At 49.8% G+C, this 20,590-nt stretch overlaps 1 protein-coding gene across 2 annotated transcripts in view; it reads left to right on the top strand.

The window, feature by feature from the left end:
• The window catches only part of CCND3 (cyclin D3), an 81,206-nt gene extending 60,894 nt beyond the window's left edge, over window positions 1-20,312 (top strand). Inside the window, exons 1-5 of one of the 2 annotated variants that reach the window (XM_082663761.1) lie at window positions 13,034-13,367; window positions 14,236-14,451; window positions 17,753-17,912; window positions 18,508-18,644; window positions 19,114-20,312. In XM_082663761.1, coding sequence (XP_082519887.1) covers window positions 13,170-13,367; window positions 14,236-14,451; window positions 17,753-17,912; window positions 18,508-18,644; window positions 19,114-19,281 — 879 coding nt within the window. In that variant the 5' untranslated portion in view covers window positions 13,034-13,169 and the 3' untranslated portion in view covers window positions 19,282-20,312. Of the gene's footprint in view, window positions 1-13,033; window positions 13,368-14,235; window positions 14,452-17,752; window positions 17,913-18,507; window positions 18,645-19,113 lie in introns of those variants that run through there. The other variant, XM_082663762.1, reaches the window with a different exon arrangement.
• The last annotated feature ends 278 nt before the right edge of the window (window positions 20,313-20,590 follow it).

Raw genomic sequence — 20,590 nt, forward strand, 5'->3', positions numbered from 1 at the left:
AGTGTTTTAACAACACTAATGACAATTTAAAAAGGAAAAAGTGAATAACCTACAATTAGAGGGATCTTAAACTGGATTTTGCAAGTGTGAATGACTGAACAGAGGTGGAGGAAAGGCCTTCCAAGCAGGGGAGTTGCCTGAGCAGGGAGTCCAGAACCACAGCCATGTCTTTATCCTACAGGAGGTTAACAAATTTGGGGAATAAAAAGATGTGGTACCCACCCCCAGGAGTTTCCAGTTTTTGGGGAAACAATGAAAACAGTCTGTAACAACCTTTCACTGGTTGTGTGCCCTTGGGCAAGTCATTTCCCCTCTTTGGGCATCAACAATCCTTTTGTCTTAAAATTTCCCTGAGTCTTTCAATCTTACAACCCTGCAAGTTTCCTGGAATTGGTGGGCCAGGAGCTAGGCCTTGAAGGAAGGAGCTAGATTTGGAGAAAGGATGCCAGTGGTGGGTGATAAGGTCCTGAGGTGGGCTGGAGTGCTCCAGCTAAGATAAAATGGGATGGGGTGCCTTGGCCCTCTTGAAGGAGAACTTTAAAAGCCAGGCTGGTTGACTTTTAAATTTGACCTGATAAGCAGGTCCTTGGACTGGAGATGAAAGGCATGTCTGTGAGAGATTAATCTGATGGCTCTGGGCCACGGATCCTGGATCTGTGTGGAAGCAGGGTGAAGACCTAGGGCCTCTCAGGGAGGCTTCTGCAATAGTAATGTAGGCCCAGCCTTTCAAAAGAGGGTTTGAGACTCCTTCGGTTAGTTTTATGATACACATGGGTTCCATGGAGTTTCATTTTCCTAACCATAAGTAATTTAAACCATTATTTTTATAACAGTTATGACTGTATGATGGACCACATGCAAAATGTGTATACAATTTTAAGGCAGAATATTAGACTTTCAGGTTTGCAGAAGGCAATTTTAGATTATGCAACCAGATTCCTCAGAGAGATGAATTCTCTCTGCTGTCAAGGGGGTTTACTTTGGTGGAAAATTTTGAGAAATTTGTTAAAAGCCTACTGGAGGAATAGGAAGAGTGGGATCTAAGTGAGCTTCAGAGAATGGTTTTGTTGGGCCAGGTAACTAATTGGATATAGGAAACCCAAGAAAGGAAGAAATCCAAGATGGCTTAATATCTGAGGACTCTGAAGAAAGGTGATGCTATTCATTAAAAAATGTACAAGTTAAGAGAGGGGTGGGAAATGATGGTCTGCCTTGAGAACATTGGGCACAGGTGGCCTTGAGAACAAAGGACTGGTTAGGATGGCCATGGAGGAGGAAGCAGTAACCCTTGGTCTTTCCCTGCCTTTGCTAAGGCCCTCAAAGCTCTGTCCAGTGGCCTGGCACGCTTGGCACTTTGCCTGGTTTATTTTTAGTGTATCACTACTAAATAAGATGTTTACTGTAGGATTTTATTAAATGCCCTATATCAGACTAAGAAAGTTTCCATCTATCCCTTCTTTGACGAGAGTTTTTTCATATTGTAAATGGATGTTGAATTTTATCAAAAACTTTTTTGGCTTCTGTTGATGTGATCATATGATTTTTTCCCCTTTAATCTTTTAGTGTGATGAATTATATCGATGTTTTCAAAATAAACTACCATGCATTAAAAAAATTTTTTTTCTATTTGTTTACCTTATTTATTTAGTTTGGCTGTGTTGGGTCTTCGTTGCTGCACAAGGGCTTTCTCTAGTTGCAGCGAGTGGGGACTACTCTTCGTCGAGGTGCGCAGGCTTCTCATCGTGGTGGCTTCTCTTGTTGTGGAGCACGGGCTGTAGGCGCGCAGCCTTCAGTAGCTGCAGCTCATGGGCTTAGTGGCTGTGGCTCGCAGGCTCTAGAGCGTAGGCTCAGTAGTTGTGGCGCACGGGCTTAGTTGCTCCGCGGCATGTGGGATCTTCCCGGACCAGGGATAGAACCCGTGTCCCCTGCATTGGCAGGCGGATTCTCAACCACTGCACCACCAGGGAAGCCCCTACCATGCATTTTTGGTATAAAGTCAATAACATATTGCCCTTTTTATATATTGCTGGAGTCAGTTTGCTAATATCTTGCTTAGGATTTTACATTCATGTTCATAAGTGTAATTTTCTTTTCTCATTTTGTACTCGTTGGGTTTTGGAATCAAAGTTACACTAAAAATGAGTTGAGATGTGAACCCTCTTCTTACATTCTCTGCAAGAGTTTGTATAAGATTGAAATTACTGTTTTCTTGAATGTCTGGTGGAGTTCTTTGCCTGTTTGCTATCGAAGGCTGTCCTATCACGTGGGATAGTAGAGAAAGGAACTTTTATTTGGGGAGTGAAAGTAGCTTAAAGCAATAAGGAAAATATACTATCTCACACATCACAAAAAGCCCAGAGGTAGGTGGTTCCAAGATTGGTTAATTCAGCCACTCAACAACATCAGGGAGGGAAATTTGTTCTGATCGTTCAGCTGTCATTCTCAGGTGTCAGCGCCTTCTCTCATTATTGCAAGATGGGTGCAGCTACTCTGGGCATCACAGCAACATGGTTAAGAGTGTGGGTTCTGTAGCCAAACCTGGTTTCAGATCCCATAGCTATCTGACATTGGGTAAACTGCTTAACCTCTCTGTCAGATGGAATGATAGCAGTGCTTTACCTCAGAAGTTTAATGTTATATGGATTAAATGAAATAGTTTTTTAAACTCTTAGAATAGTGCCCATAGTAAGCATCCAATAAATATTCGCACATCTTACTCCATTCTCACCTGAGGCAGAAATGAATCTATTTTTCTCTTGCACCCCACTTACTGAAGCCCCCTTATTAGACTTACTTCACACCTTATGGCCAGAATATGACAACTGCCCATTCCTAAACCAGCTGTGGAATTATCATGATTTGGTTTGGAAGAATTTAGGTTCAACCTCTGAGACAGGGGAGTGTCGGGCCTCCCCTGAAACAACCATCTCATACCACAACAAAATCTGGGTTCTGTTTGCGAGGCCGAAGTTGGGGTGGTGACAGTGGGGACTTTGCGTGTGGCACAAAGAGGGGCAGAGTAGGATTCCCCATCCCTACTGTTGTCCACAGTATTCCTTGGAATCACTCCTCAGATTTGCCTAGCACTTCACAGTTTACTTCATGCTTTTTAACTCATGCATTATCACATCTGGTCTCGGAACCATTCTCTAAGCAGTTTGGCCTCTTGTTATCCTCTTTTATAGATGGGGAAACAGGTTCCCAGAGTTGAGGTGCTTGCTTGGTTCTGTGTTTATAGCTGGTACAGAGCTGGGTCCTGGGACTTAAATTGAGGTCTTCAGATTCAAAACTCTGCCTTTTGGGGTTTTTTTTGGCCACATCACGAGGCATGCATGATCTTAGTCCCTGACCAGGGATCAAACGCATGCCCTCTGCAGTGGAAGCATGGAGTCCTAACCACGGGACTGCCAGGGAATTCCCCAGACTCTGCCCTTTTATTCCTCTTCCACGAATTCCCAACTGTCTGTCATTTACATGCTGTCCTCACAGCTGCCACATCCACGTGCCTCCTCTGCCATTGTCTACTTCATATTTTCAAAATTAACAGTTTTTCATTAAATAATGTCTCTTAAAAGGAAGCTTGATAGGACTTCCCTGGTGGAGCACTGGTTAAGAATCCACCTGCCAATGCAGGGGACACGGGTTCGAGCCCTGGTACGGGAAGATCCCACATGGCACGGAGCAACTAAACCTGTGCGCCACAACTACTGAGCCTGCGCTCTAAAGCCTGCGAGCCACAACTACTGAGCCCACGTGCCACAACTACTGAGCCCGCGTGCTGCAACTACAGAAGCCCGCGCGCTGGCGCCCATGCTCGGCAACAAGAGAAACCACTGCAATGAGAAGCCCGCGCACCGCAACGAAGAGTAGCCCCCGCTCACTGCAACTAGAGAAAGCCCGCGCACAGCAGCGAAGACTGAACACAGCCAAAAACAAATAAATAACATAAATAAATTTTAAAAAATAAAAAAGGAAGCGTGGTAAAGCCCCAGGTTTGATGTTCTGGTACATATACAACTTTTGAATGAGCGCAAAACTGTTAAAAACTGTTATTCAGGATTAGAACTCCTGCCCTGGCGCCTGCGTTCGAATCCCACCTCTGACGAGGTAGCACACACTCTCTACCCAGATGCCCGTGGACCTCACATTTTAGGGTGCAGCAGCCCCCTTCCAAGCCCCAGCCTTGCGACTTTGCCTGACGGCTGTTCTGGCTGTCGGCCCCCTTGCCATGCCCACCACCACCCAGGAAAGCTGGAAGTGCTGGTGCTTAATTCCAGACCCACCTCCATCCCCAGCAGCCCTCAACCATGGCTGTTAGGAGTTGATGGACAGGTGTCCCTGTTCCCTCGCCCTGCCCCTCAGGAGCAGGTCCCCCAAGGCATGGGGCCTTTCATCATCTACCAGAGTTCCCAGAAGGACTGAGTGCCACTACCCCACAGTGGTAACTGACCCAGTGATGCATTCTTTACCGGCTTCCTTCCTCTCGGGTCTCATTTCCCCACTCTTTCAGGTGCTTCCTGGAATCACCTCCCAGGTACATTACTTCACTTGAATCCTTGTCTCAGAGTCGGCTTCTGAGGAGCCCAAACTAAAACAACCACTTGCTCACTGTCTGGTGTTGGGTGTTACCTAACTTCCCTGTGTCTCTCTGTTCCCATCTGTTATAGGAGGGTAATAAGAGCACCTGTGCCTCTTAGAGTGAATTGGTAAAGCTCTCAGTGCCTGGCTAAGAGAAAGTGCTTAGCAAGGGGGATGTACTACTATTATTACTACCTAAAATTCCCAACTGTGGGTAGGTGCCCCACAGTTGGGAGCTAAACTTTCTCTGGGTGCCCCCTTCTTCTTGCCTCTCCCCTCTGATGCCCCCACCTACCCTCTGAGCTCCTTCAGTCCCACTTCTTCCGCCGTAGGCTGCCTCATGGGATTCAGGTGCCCAGGATCACCCCACCCCTACCACTCCCACTGCAGCCCACCCTGCCCATCACACACAGATCACGTTGCCTGCCTCTGATGGGAGTTGCAGATGCCCAGGTAAATAAGTCTTCTGTCCTAATGACATCTTGGGATTCTCCATGATGCAGGATCACCATAGTCATCCAGTCCAGACTGGAAGCTCTTAAAACGGAGGCTTCTCATCTCTGACTCGGGTCCAGCATGTTCCAGTAAGTGTGGATTGTTAACCGTCACTGCTACCTTTATTGAGCACTTACTATGAGCCTGGGGCTGTTGTAGGTACTTTCTCTGTATTCATCCTTGCACCCACCCTATGAGGTATGTGCTATTACTATCCCCATTTTGCAGATGAGAAGCCTAGGACAGAGAAGTTAAGTAACCTGGCCAAGATCACACAACCGGCAAACAGCAACCTAACTCCAGAGCCTCTCTTACTTTTCGTGATGCTAAGCTGGTGCAGGGCTATCTCGTGCCTAGAATGAAGAATACTGGCTTCCTTGCTTCCCAGCTGAAAGTCCAAAGACCAGTCTCTCTTTGCCAGGTATTTTGCTATAGCAAGTTACCCATCCAAACCTGAGGCCCAGATCTCACCTCACCCTTAGCTGTGGAACAGGAATATCAAACAGGAAGGTCTCATTTATTCAGAACCCTGGCAGCCAGAACAAGGGAGAAAAAGCACATGTGTGAATATATAGGTTGTCTTCTCATTTTATGATAAGGAGAGACTTGACGGGTTCAGGCCAGTACCTGAGGTTTCTTTTCACAAGCAACGTATGGAGTAGAGATTGCAAACTGCTCCCTGCCCATCAGATCCAGCCCATAGAGCATGTGTGTGCCTTGGAAACTAAAGGAATTGGATGGCTCCTTACCACGGTGTAGCAAAAGGCTGGGGCTAAGCAGAGCCTCCTGGCTTTGTGGGGGGAACACATGCTGTCCACTGTGCCCAGCCCCACCCCTCCCCACTGACCCTGTGCTCTAGAGCTCCTCACTGACCACGAGTGAGTTGCCATTTATCATGCAACTTGTGCTGGTGTTTTTCTCACGTCCAGCTTGTCTCATTCATGCATTCATTCATTCATGCAAAAAAGATGTTTTGAACACTTACTGTGTACCAGGCACCATTTGGTTTCGGTGGGGTGGTGAGGGAATGGGCAAACTATAAACAGAACATGAAGGTAGAGTATAGTGTATGTTAGTGGTTAGTGGTAAGCAGAAAAATAAAGCGGTGAAAGGGCCCAGGGAGAATCAGGGTTGGGGTAGGATGGCCAGAAAAGGCTATATGAGAAATGTGACTGAGTTAAAGCCCAAAGGCAGTGAGGGAGGGGCTTTGGGGACATCAAGGGGCAGAACACTGCAGGCAGATGAAACAGCAAATACAAAGGGGACATGTACACCTGGTATGTTCCCAGAGTAACAAGGAGACCAGTGTGGCCAGAGCAGAGTGAGTGAGAGATAATCACACGAGTGAATGGAGAGCCCTGGGGGGTTGAGACTAGACTGGATGGGGCAAGGGTGGACCAGTGATGCCCGTCAGGAGGCCACCACCCCAATCCAAGCAACAGATGATGCCGCTGAGGCCAGGGTGGTAGCCGTAGAAATAGAGAAAAGGCAAAGATTGGAGATGTGTTTTGGACATAGAACCAATCAGAAATGGGTGATGTGTTGGATGTGGGAGACCAGTTAGGACAAAGAATTGAATTTGGACCAGGGAGGTAGCAGAGGAAGAGAAGAAAAGAGGGTGGATTCTGGAGATATTTTGAAAGTAGATGAGCCATGCCCTGCCGATGGATGGATGTGGGATTTGAAAGAACAGAGTCAAGAATGACACCGAGTGTTTTGGCCTGAGCAGTTGGAAGGATGGAGTTGCCATGTGCTGATAAGGGGAAGCTGGTGCGAGGAGCAGGTTTGTTGAGGGAAAGCTTAGGATATCCGTTTTGGAGAAGTTGAGTCTGAAGGTGCCTATTGGACATCTGTGTGGAGTTGCCGAGAAGGCAGCCTCCTGTGTAAAACAGAAACAGAAAACAGGTCAACTCACGTGCCTGCTCTGATTTGGTAGCCCTGTCCAGAGTGCTGTGTTGACATTTTTAAAAAATTATTTTAAAAATTATTTATTTATTTATTTGGTTGCACTGGGTCTTAGTTGCGGCAGGCGGGCTCCTTAGTTGCAACATATGGGCTCCTTAGTTGCGGCATGCATGTGGGATCCAGTTCCCAGCCAGGGATCAAACCTGAGCCCCACGCATTGGAGCGCTGAGTCTTAACCACTGCACCACCAGGGAAGTCCCGGTGTTAACACTTTTTTAAAAAAAAATAAATTTATTTATTTGTTTATTTATTTTTGGCTGCGTTGGGTCTTTGTTGCTGCGCGCGGGTTTTCTCTGGCTGCGTCCGGCGGGGACCACTCTTTGTTGCGGTGCGCGGGCTTCTCATTGCGGTGGCTTCTCTTGTTGCAGAACACGGGCTCTAGGCGCGTGGGCTTCAGTAGTTGCAGCACGTAGGCTCAGTAGTTGTGGCTCGCAGGCTCTAAAGCACAGGCTCAGTCGTTGTGGCGCACGGGCTTAGTTGCTCCGTGGCACGTGGGATCTTCCCGAACCAGGGCTCGAACCTGTGTCCCCTGCATTGGCAGGCGGATTCTTAACCACTTCACCACCAGGGAAGTCCCCGGTGTTAAAATTTTTAAGGCCCATTCAGGCTCAGTGGGAAAGAGTTTCTTGATCAATAGTGAAACCTGTCTTGGGAGCTGGATAGACAAATAATGGCGAACACTGGGTGTAAGACATTCCACTGTAGAGTGGGAAGAAAATGTGAAAAATTCTATTCTATGTATTTTTGTCTTACTCTTTACATTTTCTTTGTATGTTCTGTAATGTACATAATATGTTAGAGTAGCAGGTTTGGACATAGTTTATAAATGAAGTATTCTGTATCCATTGGAAGAGTATGCTTAGTTTTTACTGAGGAATAGATGAACAAAAACTTTTGGAGATTACTGATCTGAAATATTTTAAAACAGATGCTGAAAATAGTGACCTGGATTACTGTAAGCCCTGAAGTGTCTCCTGAATCCTAAAAAAAAAAAATGTTGTTCAGTTTAGTTTAAGGCTTAATTAAAACAATTGGCTTTCCAAAATACCAGTGTTACCAGACTTTTTTTTTTTTTTTGGCCACAGCGCATGGCATGTGGGATCTTAGTTCCCCCATCAGGGATCAAACCCGTGCCCCCTGCAGTGGAAACACAGAGTCTTAACCATTGGACCACCAGGGAAGTCCATCAAAGACTTTAAAAAAGGGTGAGGAACTGTTCTAGAGTAAAGGAGATTAAAGAGGTAACAATGCAAACACAATCCTCGAATGGATCTTGGGTTGAGAAAGCAAAAAGCTATGAAAGGCTATTACTGGAACAACTGGGGACCTTTGTATGTAGATTGTCTGTGGTATTGTATTAGTATGCAATTTCTAATTGGGATCATTGTTTCATGGTTACTGGGAGACTGTTGCATTCTTAGGAGACACAGGCTGAAGAACGTAGGGGTAAGGAGTCATGATGTCTGTAATTAGGTCTCAAATAGTTCAGCAAAATACACGTAGGAATTTAGGTGAAGGGTGTGTTAGTGGTCACTGTGCTATTCTTGTAGCTTTCCTGTAGTTTTGAAATATTTCCAAGTAAAAATTTGGGGGGAAATAGTATTCATATAAGTTTCTCCAGTTCTCGGAAAACTAGGAATCCGATAAAGGCACGTTAGACCACTTTTCATATACTGGATTGTTTCATTGACCAGAACACTTGTCGTCTTCATCCCTTCTGAAGCAAAGAATTTGCCAAATCTTTCCCACCACTACAGTAATCCCTGGCATTTTATATTTTCCAGGTGCCTCCACATCCATCATATTACATTTATTATCATAAATAGTCCCTATAGATAAAGAAATTTGTGCCTGTAAATTCCACAATCACGATGAACTTTTTTTTTCAATGGCTCACCATATGCCAGGCACTGTTCTGTGTGTTTGACACGAATGAGTGCATTTCATCCTCCCAACCACACTTAGGGGGGGTATTACTGATAGTTAAGTCCACTAGGGGATTGTAAGTAAAGAAAAAAGTATGGGAGACCCCTGTAAGTTAATAATCACTTAAGAAAGCAGGGTTGCAAAACCGAGCAGCCTTGCTTAGCAACAAAACCCTGCAACATAAGCACGGTTTCATTACTATCATTCTCATTTTCAGAAAAGGAAACTGAGGCACAGAGAGGTGGTATAATTTGCCCAAAGTCACACAGCCAGGGAGGGTGGAGTGACAGAGCAGTGTCCCCGGGCCCTGCAGTGTTCACCACCAGCCCCCTGACCATGTACTTCACACGGTGATCTGGATCATCTAAGTTTGTTGGAGCTGCCATTCCAGAAGGAGGGCTTCTGGTCCTCAAATTTTGCTTTTCTCTGAGGGGTTCCGGGTGTATGTTCATAGGAGAAAGGGTACTCCTTGAAAGAGGGAACAACGACAACAGCAAAACTACCATCTTTGAATGCTCATATGGGCCAGGCACAGGCAAGATGCTTTCTGCCTGGTTAGTCCTCAGAACCCCTGTGCGGGGTAAAACTATTATTATCTTCATTGGACCAAAGAGCAAACGGTGGAGCCAGGCTTTGAACACAAGCAGCCTGACCCCGCTGCATTGCCCCAGCCCCCCACCCAGGCTGCCTTGCCTCTACCTGTCATCTCAATGGGTCTGAAGGTAACAGCTATAGAATGTAGCCTGTGGGGTGATGGGCCTCACCCATCACCTTGTCCACCCCCTCAGTTCTCAAATGGGGACATTTCAATGCTGAAGAGGAGGAGGAGTGGGAGAAGGAAGAAGAAGAAGAAAGCATTGCATCCTTCCTCCTTGGGGCTTTTCATCTGGCCTGTGACATTCCATTCCCACCCCTCTAATTTGCCATTTCATTGAGCAACTTTTTCTAATTGAATGCACCTGGGCAGAAACTCCTCCCCATATTGGCCCTGGTCAGTGCTTTGTCTTTTTTTTTCTTCTTTTATGAAAAATACAAGGGGAGCCCCTATTTCTTTGAGGTGGAGGTGCTTGGTGAAGTTCCCAAGCAGATCAGCCAGCCCTCCAGAAACTCTTCTGCCTTGGCGCTGTGTTGAGCTCACCTACCTCCTTGTAGGACAGCCGGCTTGTAGCTGACCTTGGCCTGGAGGCCCAGGATGACTCTGCTCTGGGCATGGCAGTCCCAGCTAGGGGCGAGGCAGAAGTATCCTTCAAAAGGCCCTGCTCACCAGGAGCCACCTTCCACAGGGTGCAGGTGTTCCCCTTCCTCAGTAAACCAACAACTAATAAGTCAATTCGCACTCATGAAGGAGCACAAGAGGCAGTAGAATAAAGTAGTTAAGAGCATGAATTCTGCAGGCGGACTCCCTAGGTTGAATCATGCCTCTACCACTTATTAGCTTTGGGACCTTGGGCAAATTATTTAGCCACTCTGAGTACAGGTTTCCCTTTCTGTAAAATGTGGGGAAATAATAATATACTTCTGAAAAAAGTAAAAAATACTGGTGATTTACTGTCTCATCAAAGATGCACAATCTTCTTAACTGAACAGTCCTACTCAATAATTCTGAAAGTAAAGAAACATCTTCCTTCAGGACAGATCTGGTTTCTGGTTATGTATTTAACTTCAAAAGCTACATTTTTTCGTCCCCCTAAAAGCCCTTTACACTTCAACATCTTTGCCTCCCCATAACTTCATATCTGATCTTTATAATTTTAGATTCATTGTTGTCCTTAACAAAAGAGTGCAATGCAATGATTAGTTAACTAAAGGAACTTCTTGTTTGTATTTTTGAAGAGAGTAGACGACTTGCAAGATCAGACAAGGTACACAGCACACATTCACGCTGACACAACAAGAGCTGTTGAATTTAAAAATTTATGCAGATTACTAATAAACCACTTTTCATCTCGCCAGTTGGTAGAGGTGCTTTTTTTTTTTTTTAAGTAGATATCTAATGTTTGTTCATTAGATTGGTTCAGCCTTTCAGCAGGGAAATTTGGTAATAAGAACTGTATCAAAAGCCTTAGAATGTTTCATAACCTCTGATTGAGAAATTCCACTTCTAGAAATTAATTCACTTCTAGAAATAATCATGAGTGTGCACAAAGATATTACCACAAAAATATTTTACAGTATTATTTCTAATAGAGAAGAACTAGAAACTATCTAAATTGCCAACAATACAGGTTTGGTGAAATACATTATGATCTATTCACTCAATGGCATACTAGGAAGTCATTAAAAATATGCTGAAGAATATTTAATGAGATGGAAAATGTGTTGACAGTATACTTTTCAGTGAAAGAAAACAGCTTACAAAACTTTGCAGCATGATCTCATTTTTAAAAGTATATGTGTTTATTCAGAGAATAATTTTAGAAAAATAAACATTGACATTTTAAAGGGTTATCTGGATGGTGCAATTGTGAGTAATTATTATTTCCTTTTTTGTGTGACTTATCAGTATTTTCTGTTTTCTGCAATGCAGATGAATATTTCCATGATATGAAAACAACAAAAAATTATTACATAAAAAAGAACAATTCATTGAGAAAATGCTTAACGCAGAGCTTGCCTCTTATATAGGGTGTCATTGCTCTAGTAACTCGCTTCCTTAGCGTCTCCTCTCCTTGGAGGACCCCAGGAGAGGCAGGGATCCCCAAGGCCTCCTCCCATTTGGAGCATTACTGGAGGCTTGTGGTTTGCCTCCTGGTCATGTGGAATCCAGCTTTGGACAAACTGCAAAGTCCCAAAGTTTGGGAGGTAGAAGAAATGGCAACTGGAAGATTTTATATAGAGTCTGAGCAAGAAACTCCTCCAAAAAGGAGCTAGTTTTGGACTTCCATGGTGGCGCAGTTATTAAGAATCCACCTGCCCATGCAGGGGACACAGGTTCGAGCCCTGGTCCAGGAAGATCCCACGTGCTGGGGAGCAACTAAGCCCGTGAGCCACAACTACTGAGCCCACATGCCTAGAGCCTGTGCTCCGCAACAAGAGAAGCCACCACAGTGAGAAGCCAGCCCCCTCTCGCTGCTACTAGAGAAAACCCGTGCACAGCAACGAAGATCCAACGCAGCCAAAAATAGATAAATTTATTTTTTATAAAAGAAACTGGTAAAAAAATATATATATATTGATTGAAAAAAAGAGGAGCTAGTTTCTCTGCCCATGTTTTCCTCAAACAGAAACTAAGGCCGACTTCAGGGTTTGTCCAAGGCCACACAGCCAATTTAATGACAAGGTGAAGCCTTGAAGCCATGGCCTTTCCACCCTGTTGTATTTCTAAAATGTACTGATTTAGACTATCTCTTCTCACACTTTAATATGCACAGGAATCACCAGGGATCTTGTTGAAATGCAGATTTTGATCCAGCAGGTCAGGGATGGGCCTGAGGGTCTGCATTTCTAACCAGCCCTCAGGCGATGAAGATGTTGCTGGTCTGGGGATCAGTTTAAGTAGCAATGGTGTAGAGCACAGATTCTAGAGCCAGATCGTCAGCTTCCCAGTCCTAGCTCTGCTGCAGACAAACTATTATCATAGTTACTGTACTTCAGTTTTCTCAACCGCAGAATCAGTATGACTTAACTCCTAGCTTTTTCGTGAAGATTTAATAAGTGCTTAGAACACTCTTCACTAAGAACTAGCTGTTTTATTATTATTTATATTCCCTAGAGCAAGCAGCCAAGGGCGAAGCACGGTTTGACGAATGAATGAATAAATAAACTTTGGAGTCCTTCCTGGGCGACTGGAGTCAGAGAAGCAAAATGGGAGGGCTCGGAGGTGGGGAAGTGGCCCACCTCGAAAGAACTTCTCTCCACCGGGTGGTCAGAAGGACCCGGAGCGCCCGGAAGCCGGCCGGCCCGCGCCGCGGGGACCAATGCGGTCGCCCGGGGGGAGGGGGAGCGCCCGCCAGCCCTTTCCGTCTGGGCGCCGGAGGCCCCGCCCCCTGGAACGTCGCGACGTCCGAGCATTCCACGGTTGCTACTCGGTCGCGAGGGGCGGGGCGCCTGTCAGGGAAGCGGCGCGCTCGGCGGCGGGGGCGGGCTGAGGCTCCGCCGCGCAGTGCCAGCGCCAGCACTAGACCCGCGCCCCGCGCTCTCCGGCCCGCCGCCTGCGTTCTGGCTCGCGAGCCCGCACTCCCGCCCTGCCCGTGCGCTGCCCGAGTATGGAGCTGCTGTGCTGCGAGGGCACCCGGCACGCGCCCCGGGCCGGGCCGGACCCGCGGCTGCTGGGGGACCAGCGTGTCCTGCAGAGCTTGCTCCGCCTGGAAGAGCGCTACGTGCCCCGCGCCTCTTACTTCCAGTGTGTGCAGAGGGAGATCAAGCCGCACATGCGGAAGATGCTGGCGTACTGGATGCTGGAGGTACCGCCCGGAGGGTCTCCCCTCCCCCGCCACCCCGGCGTCCCCGGCTTGGGACATCCTGGTCCCAACAACAATCAGCAAGATGTTTCTGTGGCGCAGATCCTCGGGGCCTGGCCTTTCACTCCTTTCACTCGTGCACCCTACCCGGCTGCCTCCCTGGTGTCCCTTTCTTTCCCTTCTCCAACCCTGACTTTGACTGCCAGTTGTTTGGCACCCCAAGTAACCCTCTCTTCGGGCCGGAAAAGCGGGACAAGGGCCACCCTCTCCCCTCCGGCTTCTTTCAGCGTCTCCCCCCTCGCTCCCCCGCCCGGTCTTCTAGGGAGAGCGCGCCTGGAAAACCCTGGGCTCGGCCGCCCCCGCCGCAGAGCCGGTTCCTGTGTGTCGCGGGGTTCTGGCGGGGAAGGCGGTGGGGTGGCGCGCTGTTCCGGCAGTCAGGGAAATGAAAAGTGCGGGAGGCAGCCGCTGGCGTCTCCTCCCTTCCCTTTGGGTGTGTGCACTGGGTGGCGGTAATGGGGTTTAAGGTCCCAGTTCTCTGGCTCCCGTGGGTGACTCTTCCGTCCCCTCTCACCCTCGGTATTGGTGGGGGGGGGCAGTCTCAGTTTGGAATCCTTAAGGGAGGAAGCCTCTGGCGTACCCCGCTTCCCCCCACCCCCGGGGGGAAGGAGGCACCGCAGAGGAAGTGGAGGGGGGACAACACCTTGGGGAAGGCGCATCCTGCGTATTAGTCCTTGTCACTGTAAGTACACCTACCCCCTCCCGATTCTTGCTCCCTATTCCACTTCCCTTCAGCGCACCGCCCCCCCCCCCCTTTAGTGCTGCTGCGTTTCCTTTGCCTCTGCCCCAGAAGTGACTGTGCGCCCTCCCCCAGGTGTGTGAGGAGCAGCGCTGTGAGGAGGAAGTCTTCCCCCTGGCCATGAACTACCTGGATCGCTACCTGTCCTGCGTCCCCACCCGCAAGGCGCAGTTGCAGCTCCTGGGTGCGGTCTGCATGCTGCTGGCCTCCAAGCTGCGCGAGACTACGCCCCTGACCATCGAAAAACTCTGCATCTACACCGACCACTCTGTCTCTCCCCGCCAGCTGCGGGTGCGTGCATAATCCTCCCCACCCTCCAACACACACTGCCTCCTCACTTACCAGGAAAAGGAAAGCTAAGACCCTCAAGAGGCTTTCTGTCCCTGGGGAGGGTAGCAGAGGCTTTTTTTTTTTTGGATAAGAGATGGGACAGTGTGGTGTGATAGTCAGGGTAGCCCCAAGCCCAGGCTTGCACTGCCAGCGTGAACCAAACCCCTTCTCCTGACCTCCAGTGGGTGCCACTCCTTCCTGGTCTTTCCCCCAGATAGCAACAAGTCAAACTGCATGTCTACACTCACTAGTACTTTGCCTCTGGGTTTACACAGCCACCATGAGTTATTTATTGGCAGCAGCAGGACATGCCTACGCACCCCCCCTGGAGTGGGGGAGTGGAATGTGCTTCATGTGGGGGAGGGGGGCCGCCCTGGTTGAGTCTTTATCCCAGTGTGTGGACTTTGTGATTGAAAAGCCTCCCAGAGCAGATTATAGCCAGGGTTGCTGTAAGGAAGGGCCAAGGCGTTTCATCCCACCTTCTTTCCTTCCTTTTATATCCCAGGAGAAACAGCTCCTTCCTAATTCTCCATTCGCTAGCCTCACTCTGGGAAACTTGAGCAGCTGCTTCAGGCCTGTGGAATCATCTCTTCTTTTCCTCTTTAGCCAAAGGCCAGAGCTGAGGCACAGACTGGGGCTGAGCTGCAGCTGCTTCCGATGTGATAATGATGCCCTGTCCCCTGGCCCACCCACTCTGACCAAGGTCTTTCATAACACTGTGGGGAGCTGCTGTCACTCCTGTGGTTTGGGAAGTGGCTCCCTGGGCCTCTTGCTGGGAACTTGGGCTGGGCTCTTCCCGAGGCAGGACAGGGGAGACACCGGTTCTCTTTCCCCACTGAGCCTGGAGAGGAGGTGGGGGAGCTGCTTGGATCTGGAAGAGGTTATTTAGGGCGTGCAGATCGTCTCCCGAGGGGCGGGGGTGGGGGGAGACGGGTGAGCTGGCACCTTCCTCCACCTTGCTCTACAGCGGCCCAGTCTTCTCTTGACCCGGAGAGGAGTCTCTGGGCCCCATCTCCCGGGGAGGAGGGCAGCGTGCAGGCTGCTGTGATTGGCTGGCCAAGAAGCCAGGGTACTGGGGCCCCCGAGTGCTGCTTGTCGAGGAACGGGATTCCTCTTCCTGCCAAGTAGCTCTCGGAGATGGGAGTAGGAGGCCGGAGTTGGGAATCCGGGAGGCCCCACAGCTCTTTGTGATGAATCTGGTAGTTTTTGGCAAGTCTAGTTTTTGGTAGTTTTTGGCAAACCAGTGGAGCTGGTTTTCAGGGCTAATGAGCAAGATGTGTTTGGAGGGGTTTAGGCTAGAAGGTGACTTCCTTTTTGTGAAAAGATTAGGATGGCGTGTGTGCCTTTATGTGAGGAGAGTTTTTCAGAACAGGCCAAAAGTCCTCCCCATGCCTGAGCTGGGGGGTGGAGTATGCCGATCAATGACTTCCTAGAAGGTCAGAGTTGGAAGGGACCTCAGAGAGCTCCAGTCAGTCCAAATCCTCATGCCACAGAGAAGGTTGGGGCCCAGAGAAGGAAGGAAAGAAAGGTCCTGCCTCAGCATTGCACTGAGGTTGAGGAGAATTTGGATGTTCTAGCACTCAGGTGGCCTTAGAGGTTAGGGACGTGATGGAAGCTGCCAGGGGTGTGTTCTTGGCCAAGTGAGGGCTGAGATTCTCAGGGGCTGCCCTGATACAGGGTAAGGTGGCTGCCCTCCCTCACGCAGGACCCTATGCCTCCCCACAGGGAAAGCCCCACTCCAAGTTGCCTTCTAGATGTTTCCTTGGATGCTAGGTGCTTTCTGTTCACTTCTTTTTTTCCCCTAAAGGTTTCTTTTTTTTAAAAAAATTAATTAGGCTGCATTGGGTCTTCGTTGCCACATGTGGGCTTTCTCTGGTTGCAGCGAGCAGGAGTTATACTCTTCCTTGTGGTGCACAGGCTTCTCATTGCGGTGGCTTCTCTTGGTGCGAAGCACAGGCTCTAGGCACGCGGGCTCAGTAGTTGTGGCTCACAGGCTCTAGAGCGCAGGCTCAGTCGTTGTGGTGCATGTGCTTAGTTGCTCCGCGGCATGTGGGATCTTCCCGGACCGGGCTCAAACCTGTGTCCCCGGCACTGGCAGGCAGATTCTTAATCACTGTGCCAGCAGGCAAGTCCCTCTGTTCACTTCTGAGTTAGGAGTTTGACCACTGGGACAAGCACCGGGAGTAGAATGCTAGCTTCTCTGCCCAACTTCTTCCCGCTCCAGGCTGGGCTGTTTTCTGTGGGGCTCTGTGAGAGGTTCAAGAGGATGACACCTAGGTGGGGCCAGGAGAGGGACAGTGTGACTGGGAGCCTAAAAGAGGTTGGATGGGGTTGCCATTTCTACCTCAGTAAGGGGTCAAACCCATGAGTTCCTTCCTGAGATAAAACAATGAAGAAATCCTCATGTGTGCAACTCAGAAGTGGGGCCAGGGCTGGGAACCCCAGATGAGTGGATTGGGGTGGGGCTCCCAGCCTCCCTCCAGGACCTAGCAGTGGTATAGAGGCTAGGGCAGGCAGAGAGATGGTTTGATCCCTCAGGGATCATCTGGACCCATCCTGTTTGGTTTGGCCTCCACTTCTCTTCCTAAGACTCAAATGGCACTAGGCACTATGGGTTCCAGCCAAAGAGGTAGAGTGGGGTGCTCTATCTCAGCCCTACACCCCAATGTCCCACCAAGGGGATGTGGGTTGGGTTGGGCAACCTCCACTTTGAGGAACCTCAGGGTTGGCTCAGCAGCTGTGTCACAGGAGGTGTGGCCTCATGCTCACCCCAGTTGCTTCAAAGAGGTGTGGACTTGGATGGGATGCTGAGTTGGGGGCAGGCTAGTGAGCTCCCCTTTCACAGATCCTTGGGATTATGGAGAATCTTTCTGCTTCGTGCCAGAGGAGCCTCAAGTTCATGGTGATGGTGGCGGTGATCTGCTGCTGCAGTCTTTTCTTTCAACCCTGGCTGGAGAAGTGCTCAGAGCCTTGCAGGAAGTCAGGAGAAGGCCTGGATTACTGGATCCCAAAGATAACCCAGCAGGATTAAAAGAGATAATTCTTGTAAAGCATGTAGTTCTGGCATCTAGGAAATGATCAATAGGGCTCAAAGCAAGTGCCCCCACCTCTTCCCTGCCACAGTGCCAGTCCTTACATTCAAAAGCAGAACTGGGGTCCTGACCTTCAAGTGTGATGCGCTTCCCTCCCTGTGAGACCTCTGCTTTACTCCCTCCTCTTCCTTTCTTTAGCCACTGACCCTACCCTCTTCCTCAACCTCCAGGACTGGGAGGTGCTGGTCCTGGGGAAGCTCAAGTGGGACCTGGCTGCCGTGATTGCCCATGATTTCCTGGCCCTGATTCTGCACCGGCTCTCTCTGCCCCGTGACCGACAGGCCTTGGTCAAGAAGCACGCCCAGACTTTTTTGGCCCTCTGTGCTACAGGTAAGGGTCCTAAACACATTTTTACCAAGCCGGGGAAATCAGAAGACTTGGAAGGGTGAGCGGTAACCAGGAGATTCTGGTTTCTTGAACTGAAATATTGGAACAGATTTCTGGTTTCTTAAATTTCTTCTCAAAATCTATTTGTGAAAATTCTGTTCCCTCTGAGCCCCCAGTCTCAATACAGAAAAGCAGCAGAGCTGTATGGGATCTCAAGAGACCACCCCCCCACCCCCCAAGTATGTAGGTGGGTCACTGAGAGCTTAGAGAGAAGTGACTTGCCCAGGGTCTTACAGTGACTAAGTTGCGAGCAGAAACCAGGTCTCTTAACCCTGATTTTGTGTCCACACCAGGAAGAGACTCATTCACTCCCTGGTCCCTGGCCAGGATCACTTACAGACCACCCTGGACCCGACCCTCTCCAGTAAAGAGCCCCTTTCCTGCATTTCTCCCCTGCTATCTGACACCACTCGCTGCTGGGGTTTTCAAGAAGACCCCTGCTCTGTTCACACGGCCTGGCACTTCTGGGTAATAGAAGGTGCGTGCTGGTTGTTATCCTTGAAACCACCCTTGCCTCATGGTCCCCTCTCTTTCCAAGATTACACCTTTGCCATGTACCCGCCATCCATGATTGCCACGGGAAGCATTGGAGCTGCAGTGCAAGGCCTGGGTGCCTGCTCCACATCTGGGGATGAGCTCACAGAGCTGCTGGCAGGGATCACAGGCACTGAAGTGGTGAGTGCTGGGCAGCTGGGCAAGTGGCCTCAGTTCACGAGGCAGCGCTATATTCCCTGAGCCTCCAGCAGAGGGAGCTGTCGCCCCCCCACTCCCGGCCCCGTCTCCACTCCTGGTTTTGAGTGCCCTGCTTTTGGGGCTTCTGTGGCCTTTTATCTCCTTCCTTGGTCTGGAGAAGAGCAAGTGTCTTGGGCGGGCTGAAGGGCACTGTCCCTGGGTACCCTTTTCTTGCCAAACGGTGTGCAGGAGTGGGGGTGGGGGATTTGGTGTCAGATGCTGGGCTGCTCTCACACCCTCTTGCCACATCCTCTTGCCAGTTTCTGAGAATTGAAAGCTGATTCCTGGGGTTGGGCTGTGGCCTAACCTCCCCAGACTTCCCTGTGTGCTGGGAGGTGTCCTCCAGCACCTGCTGCCACATGCTATGGGGGGAGGGACGTGGACCTTCCTCACCGTTCCCCCTTGTTCCCAGGACTGCCTGCGGGCCTGTCAGGAGCAGATTGAAGCTGCCCTCAGGGAGAGCCTCAGGGAAGCCGCCCAGACCTCCCCCAGTCCAGTGCCCAAAGCCCCCAGGGGCTCCAGCAGCCAGGGGCCCAGCCAGACCAGCACTCCCACAGATGTCACAGCCATCCACCTGTAGCCCTGGCGAGGCCCCCTCGAGTGGCCACCGACAGCAGAGGAGGGGACACTGCCACCCCCCTCCCTGCCTGCAGGAACGAACCATGCCACAGCTGAAGCCCGAGGGGGCTCCTTCCTACTTGCCTGTCGCAAGCCGAAGGGGTCGGGTCCTACCTGTCCCTGCAGTGTGCACTAAGGGGCCTGGCCAGCTGCGGCGGGTGGCCAGTCAGGCTCCTCCTCCTCCCTGCATCTGACCAGCTCAGCCCCCATCCCGGTCCTAGCTGGGGGCGGGCCAGGCTGGCCAGAGATGAAATTGAAGTCTGTAGAATACATGTGCCAGCATTCCTTTTGGGGGCCCCCTTATCTCTGGGGCTCTCGTGTTCTCAACTGCCAAAGTTGAATCCGGGCCCTCGGCAGTGAAAGCGCGGAGTCCTAACCACTGGACTGCCAGGGAATTCCCTAGTTACTGCATTTGGATTGGGGTCTTTCTGAAGAATCCTCACATGTTCTAGACACATGTGAGAAGAAAGAGTGGACATCTCCTCTCAATGCACTTGGAGGCCCCTGCATAATCCATGCTCTCAGCTGCTCCTAGAGGGAGGGGCCCTGGCCTCTGTCTGAGGGGCAGGAACCAACCTCCTCGCTTTGCTTTCTGCTCAGCTTCTCCTGTGTGATTGGGGGGTGGAGGGGCAGTGCTGAAGGAAGAGGTTGTTTTAATTTATTAATTGCTTTGAGTACAGCTGTAAGAGGGTGTGGTGGGGCCCATCTACCCTGAGTGGTGGTGACCCTGGTGGTTGCTGCATTCCTCCCCTATCCTACCGCTAGAGGATCTTCATGGCCGAGGAGCTGCTACAGCCTGGGGTGGGGCCACGCCCTCCTCTCCCTCTGGCCCTCTGCTCCATCCTGCAAGGCTGGGGGATGAAGTAGCGATGACCTGGAGGTGACCAAGCCCCCTGTCTGGAGAGGGAGGCAAGCCCTGTTGACACAGGTCTTTCCCGAGGCCACAAGGTCCAGGCTGGTGGCCCAGGACCATCACGCTACCTTAATAAAGATTCTGAAATAAAACTCTCTTTGGCTTCTTGGATTGGATGGCAGTGTGGGCAAAAGCCTGTATCTAGAGGGTGGAAATCAGTGGTCTCAAGTAGGGGTCGCCAAGCCTTTTCTGTAAAGGACCAGAGTAAATACTTTAGGTTTTGTGGGCCATATGGTCTCTGCCCCACATACAGTCAGTTTTGCTTCATAACGTGATCTATGCATTCCTAAAATCACCGCACCATGCAAAATTGCACAATAAAAACCACAGGGCTTATGGGGAAAATGGGGCTTGAGGC

The sequence above is a fragment of the Grampus griseus genome (assembly GCF_964374135.1).
Source record: "Grampus griseus genome assembly, chromosome: 10".
NCBI classification, from domain to species: domain Eukaryota; kingdom Metazoa; phylum Chordata; class Mammalia; order Artiodactyla; family Delphinidae; genus Grampus; species Grampus griseus.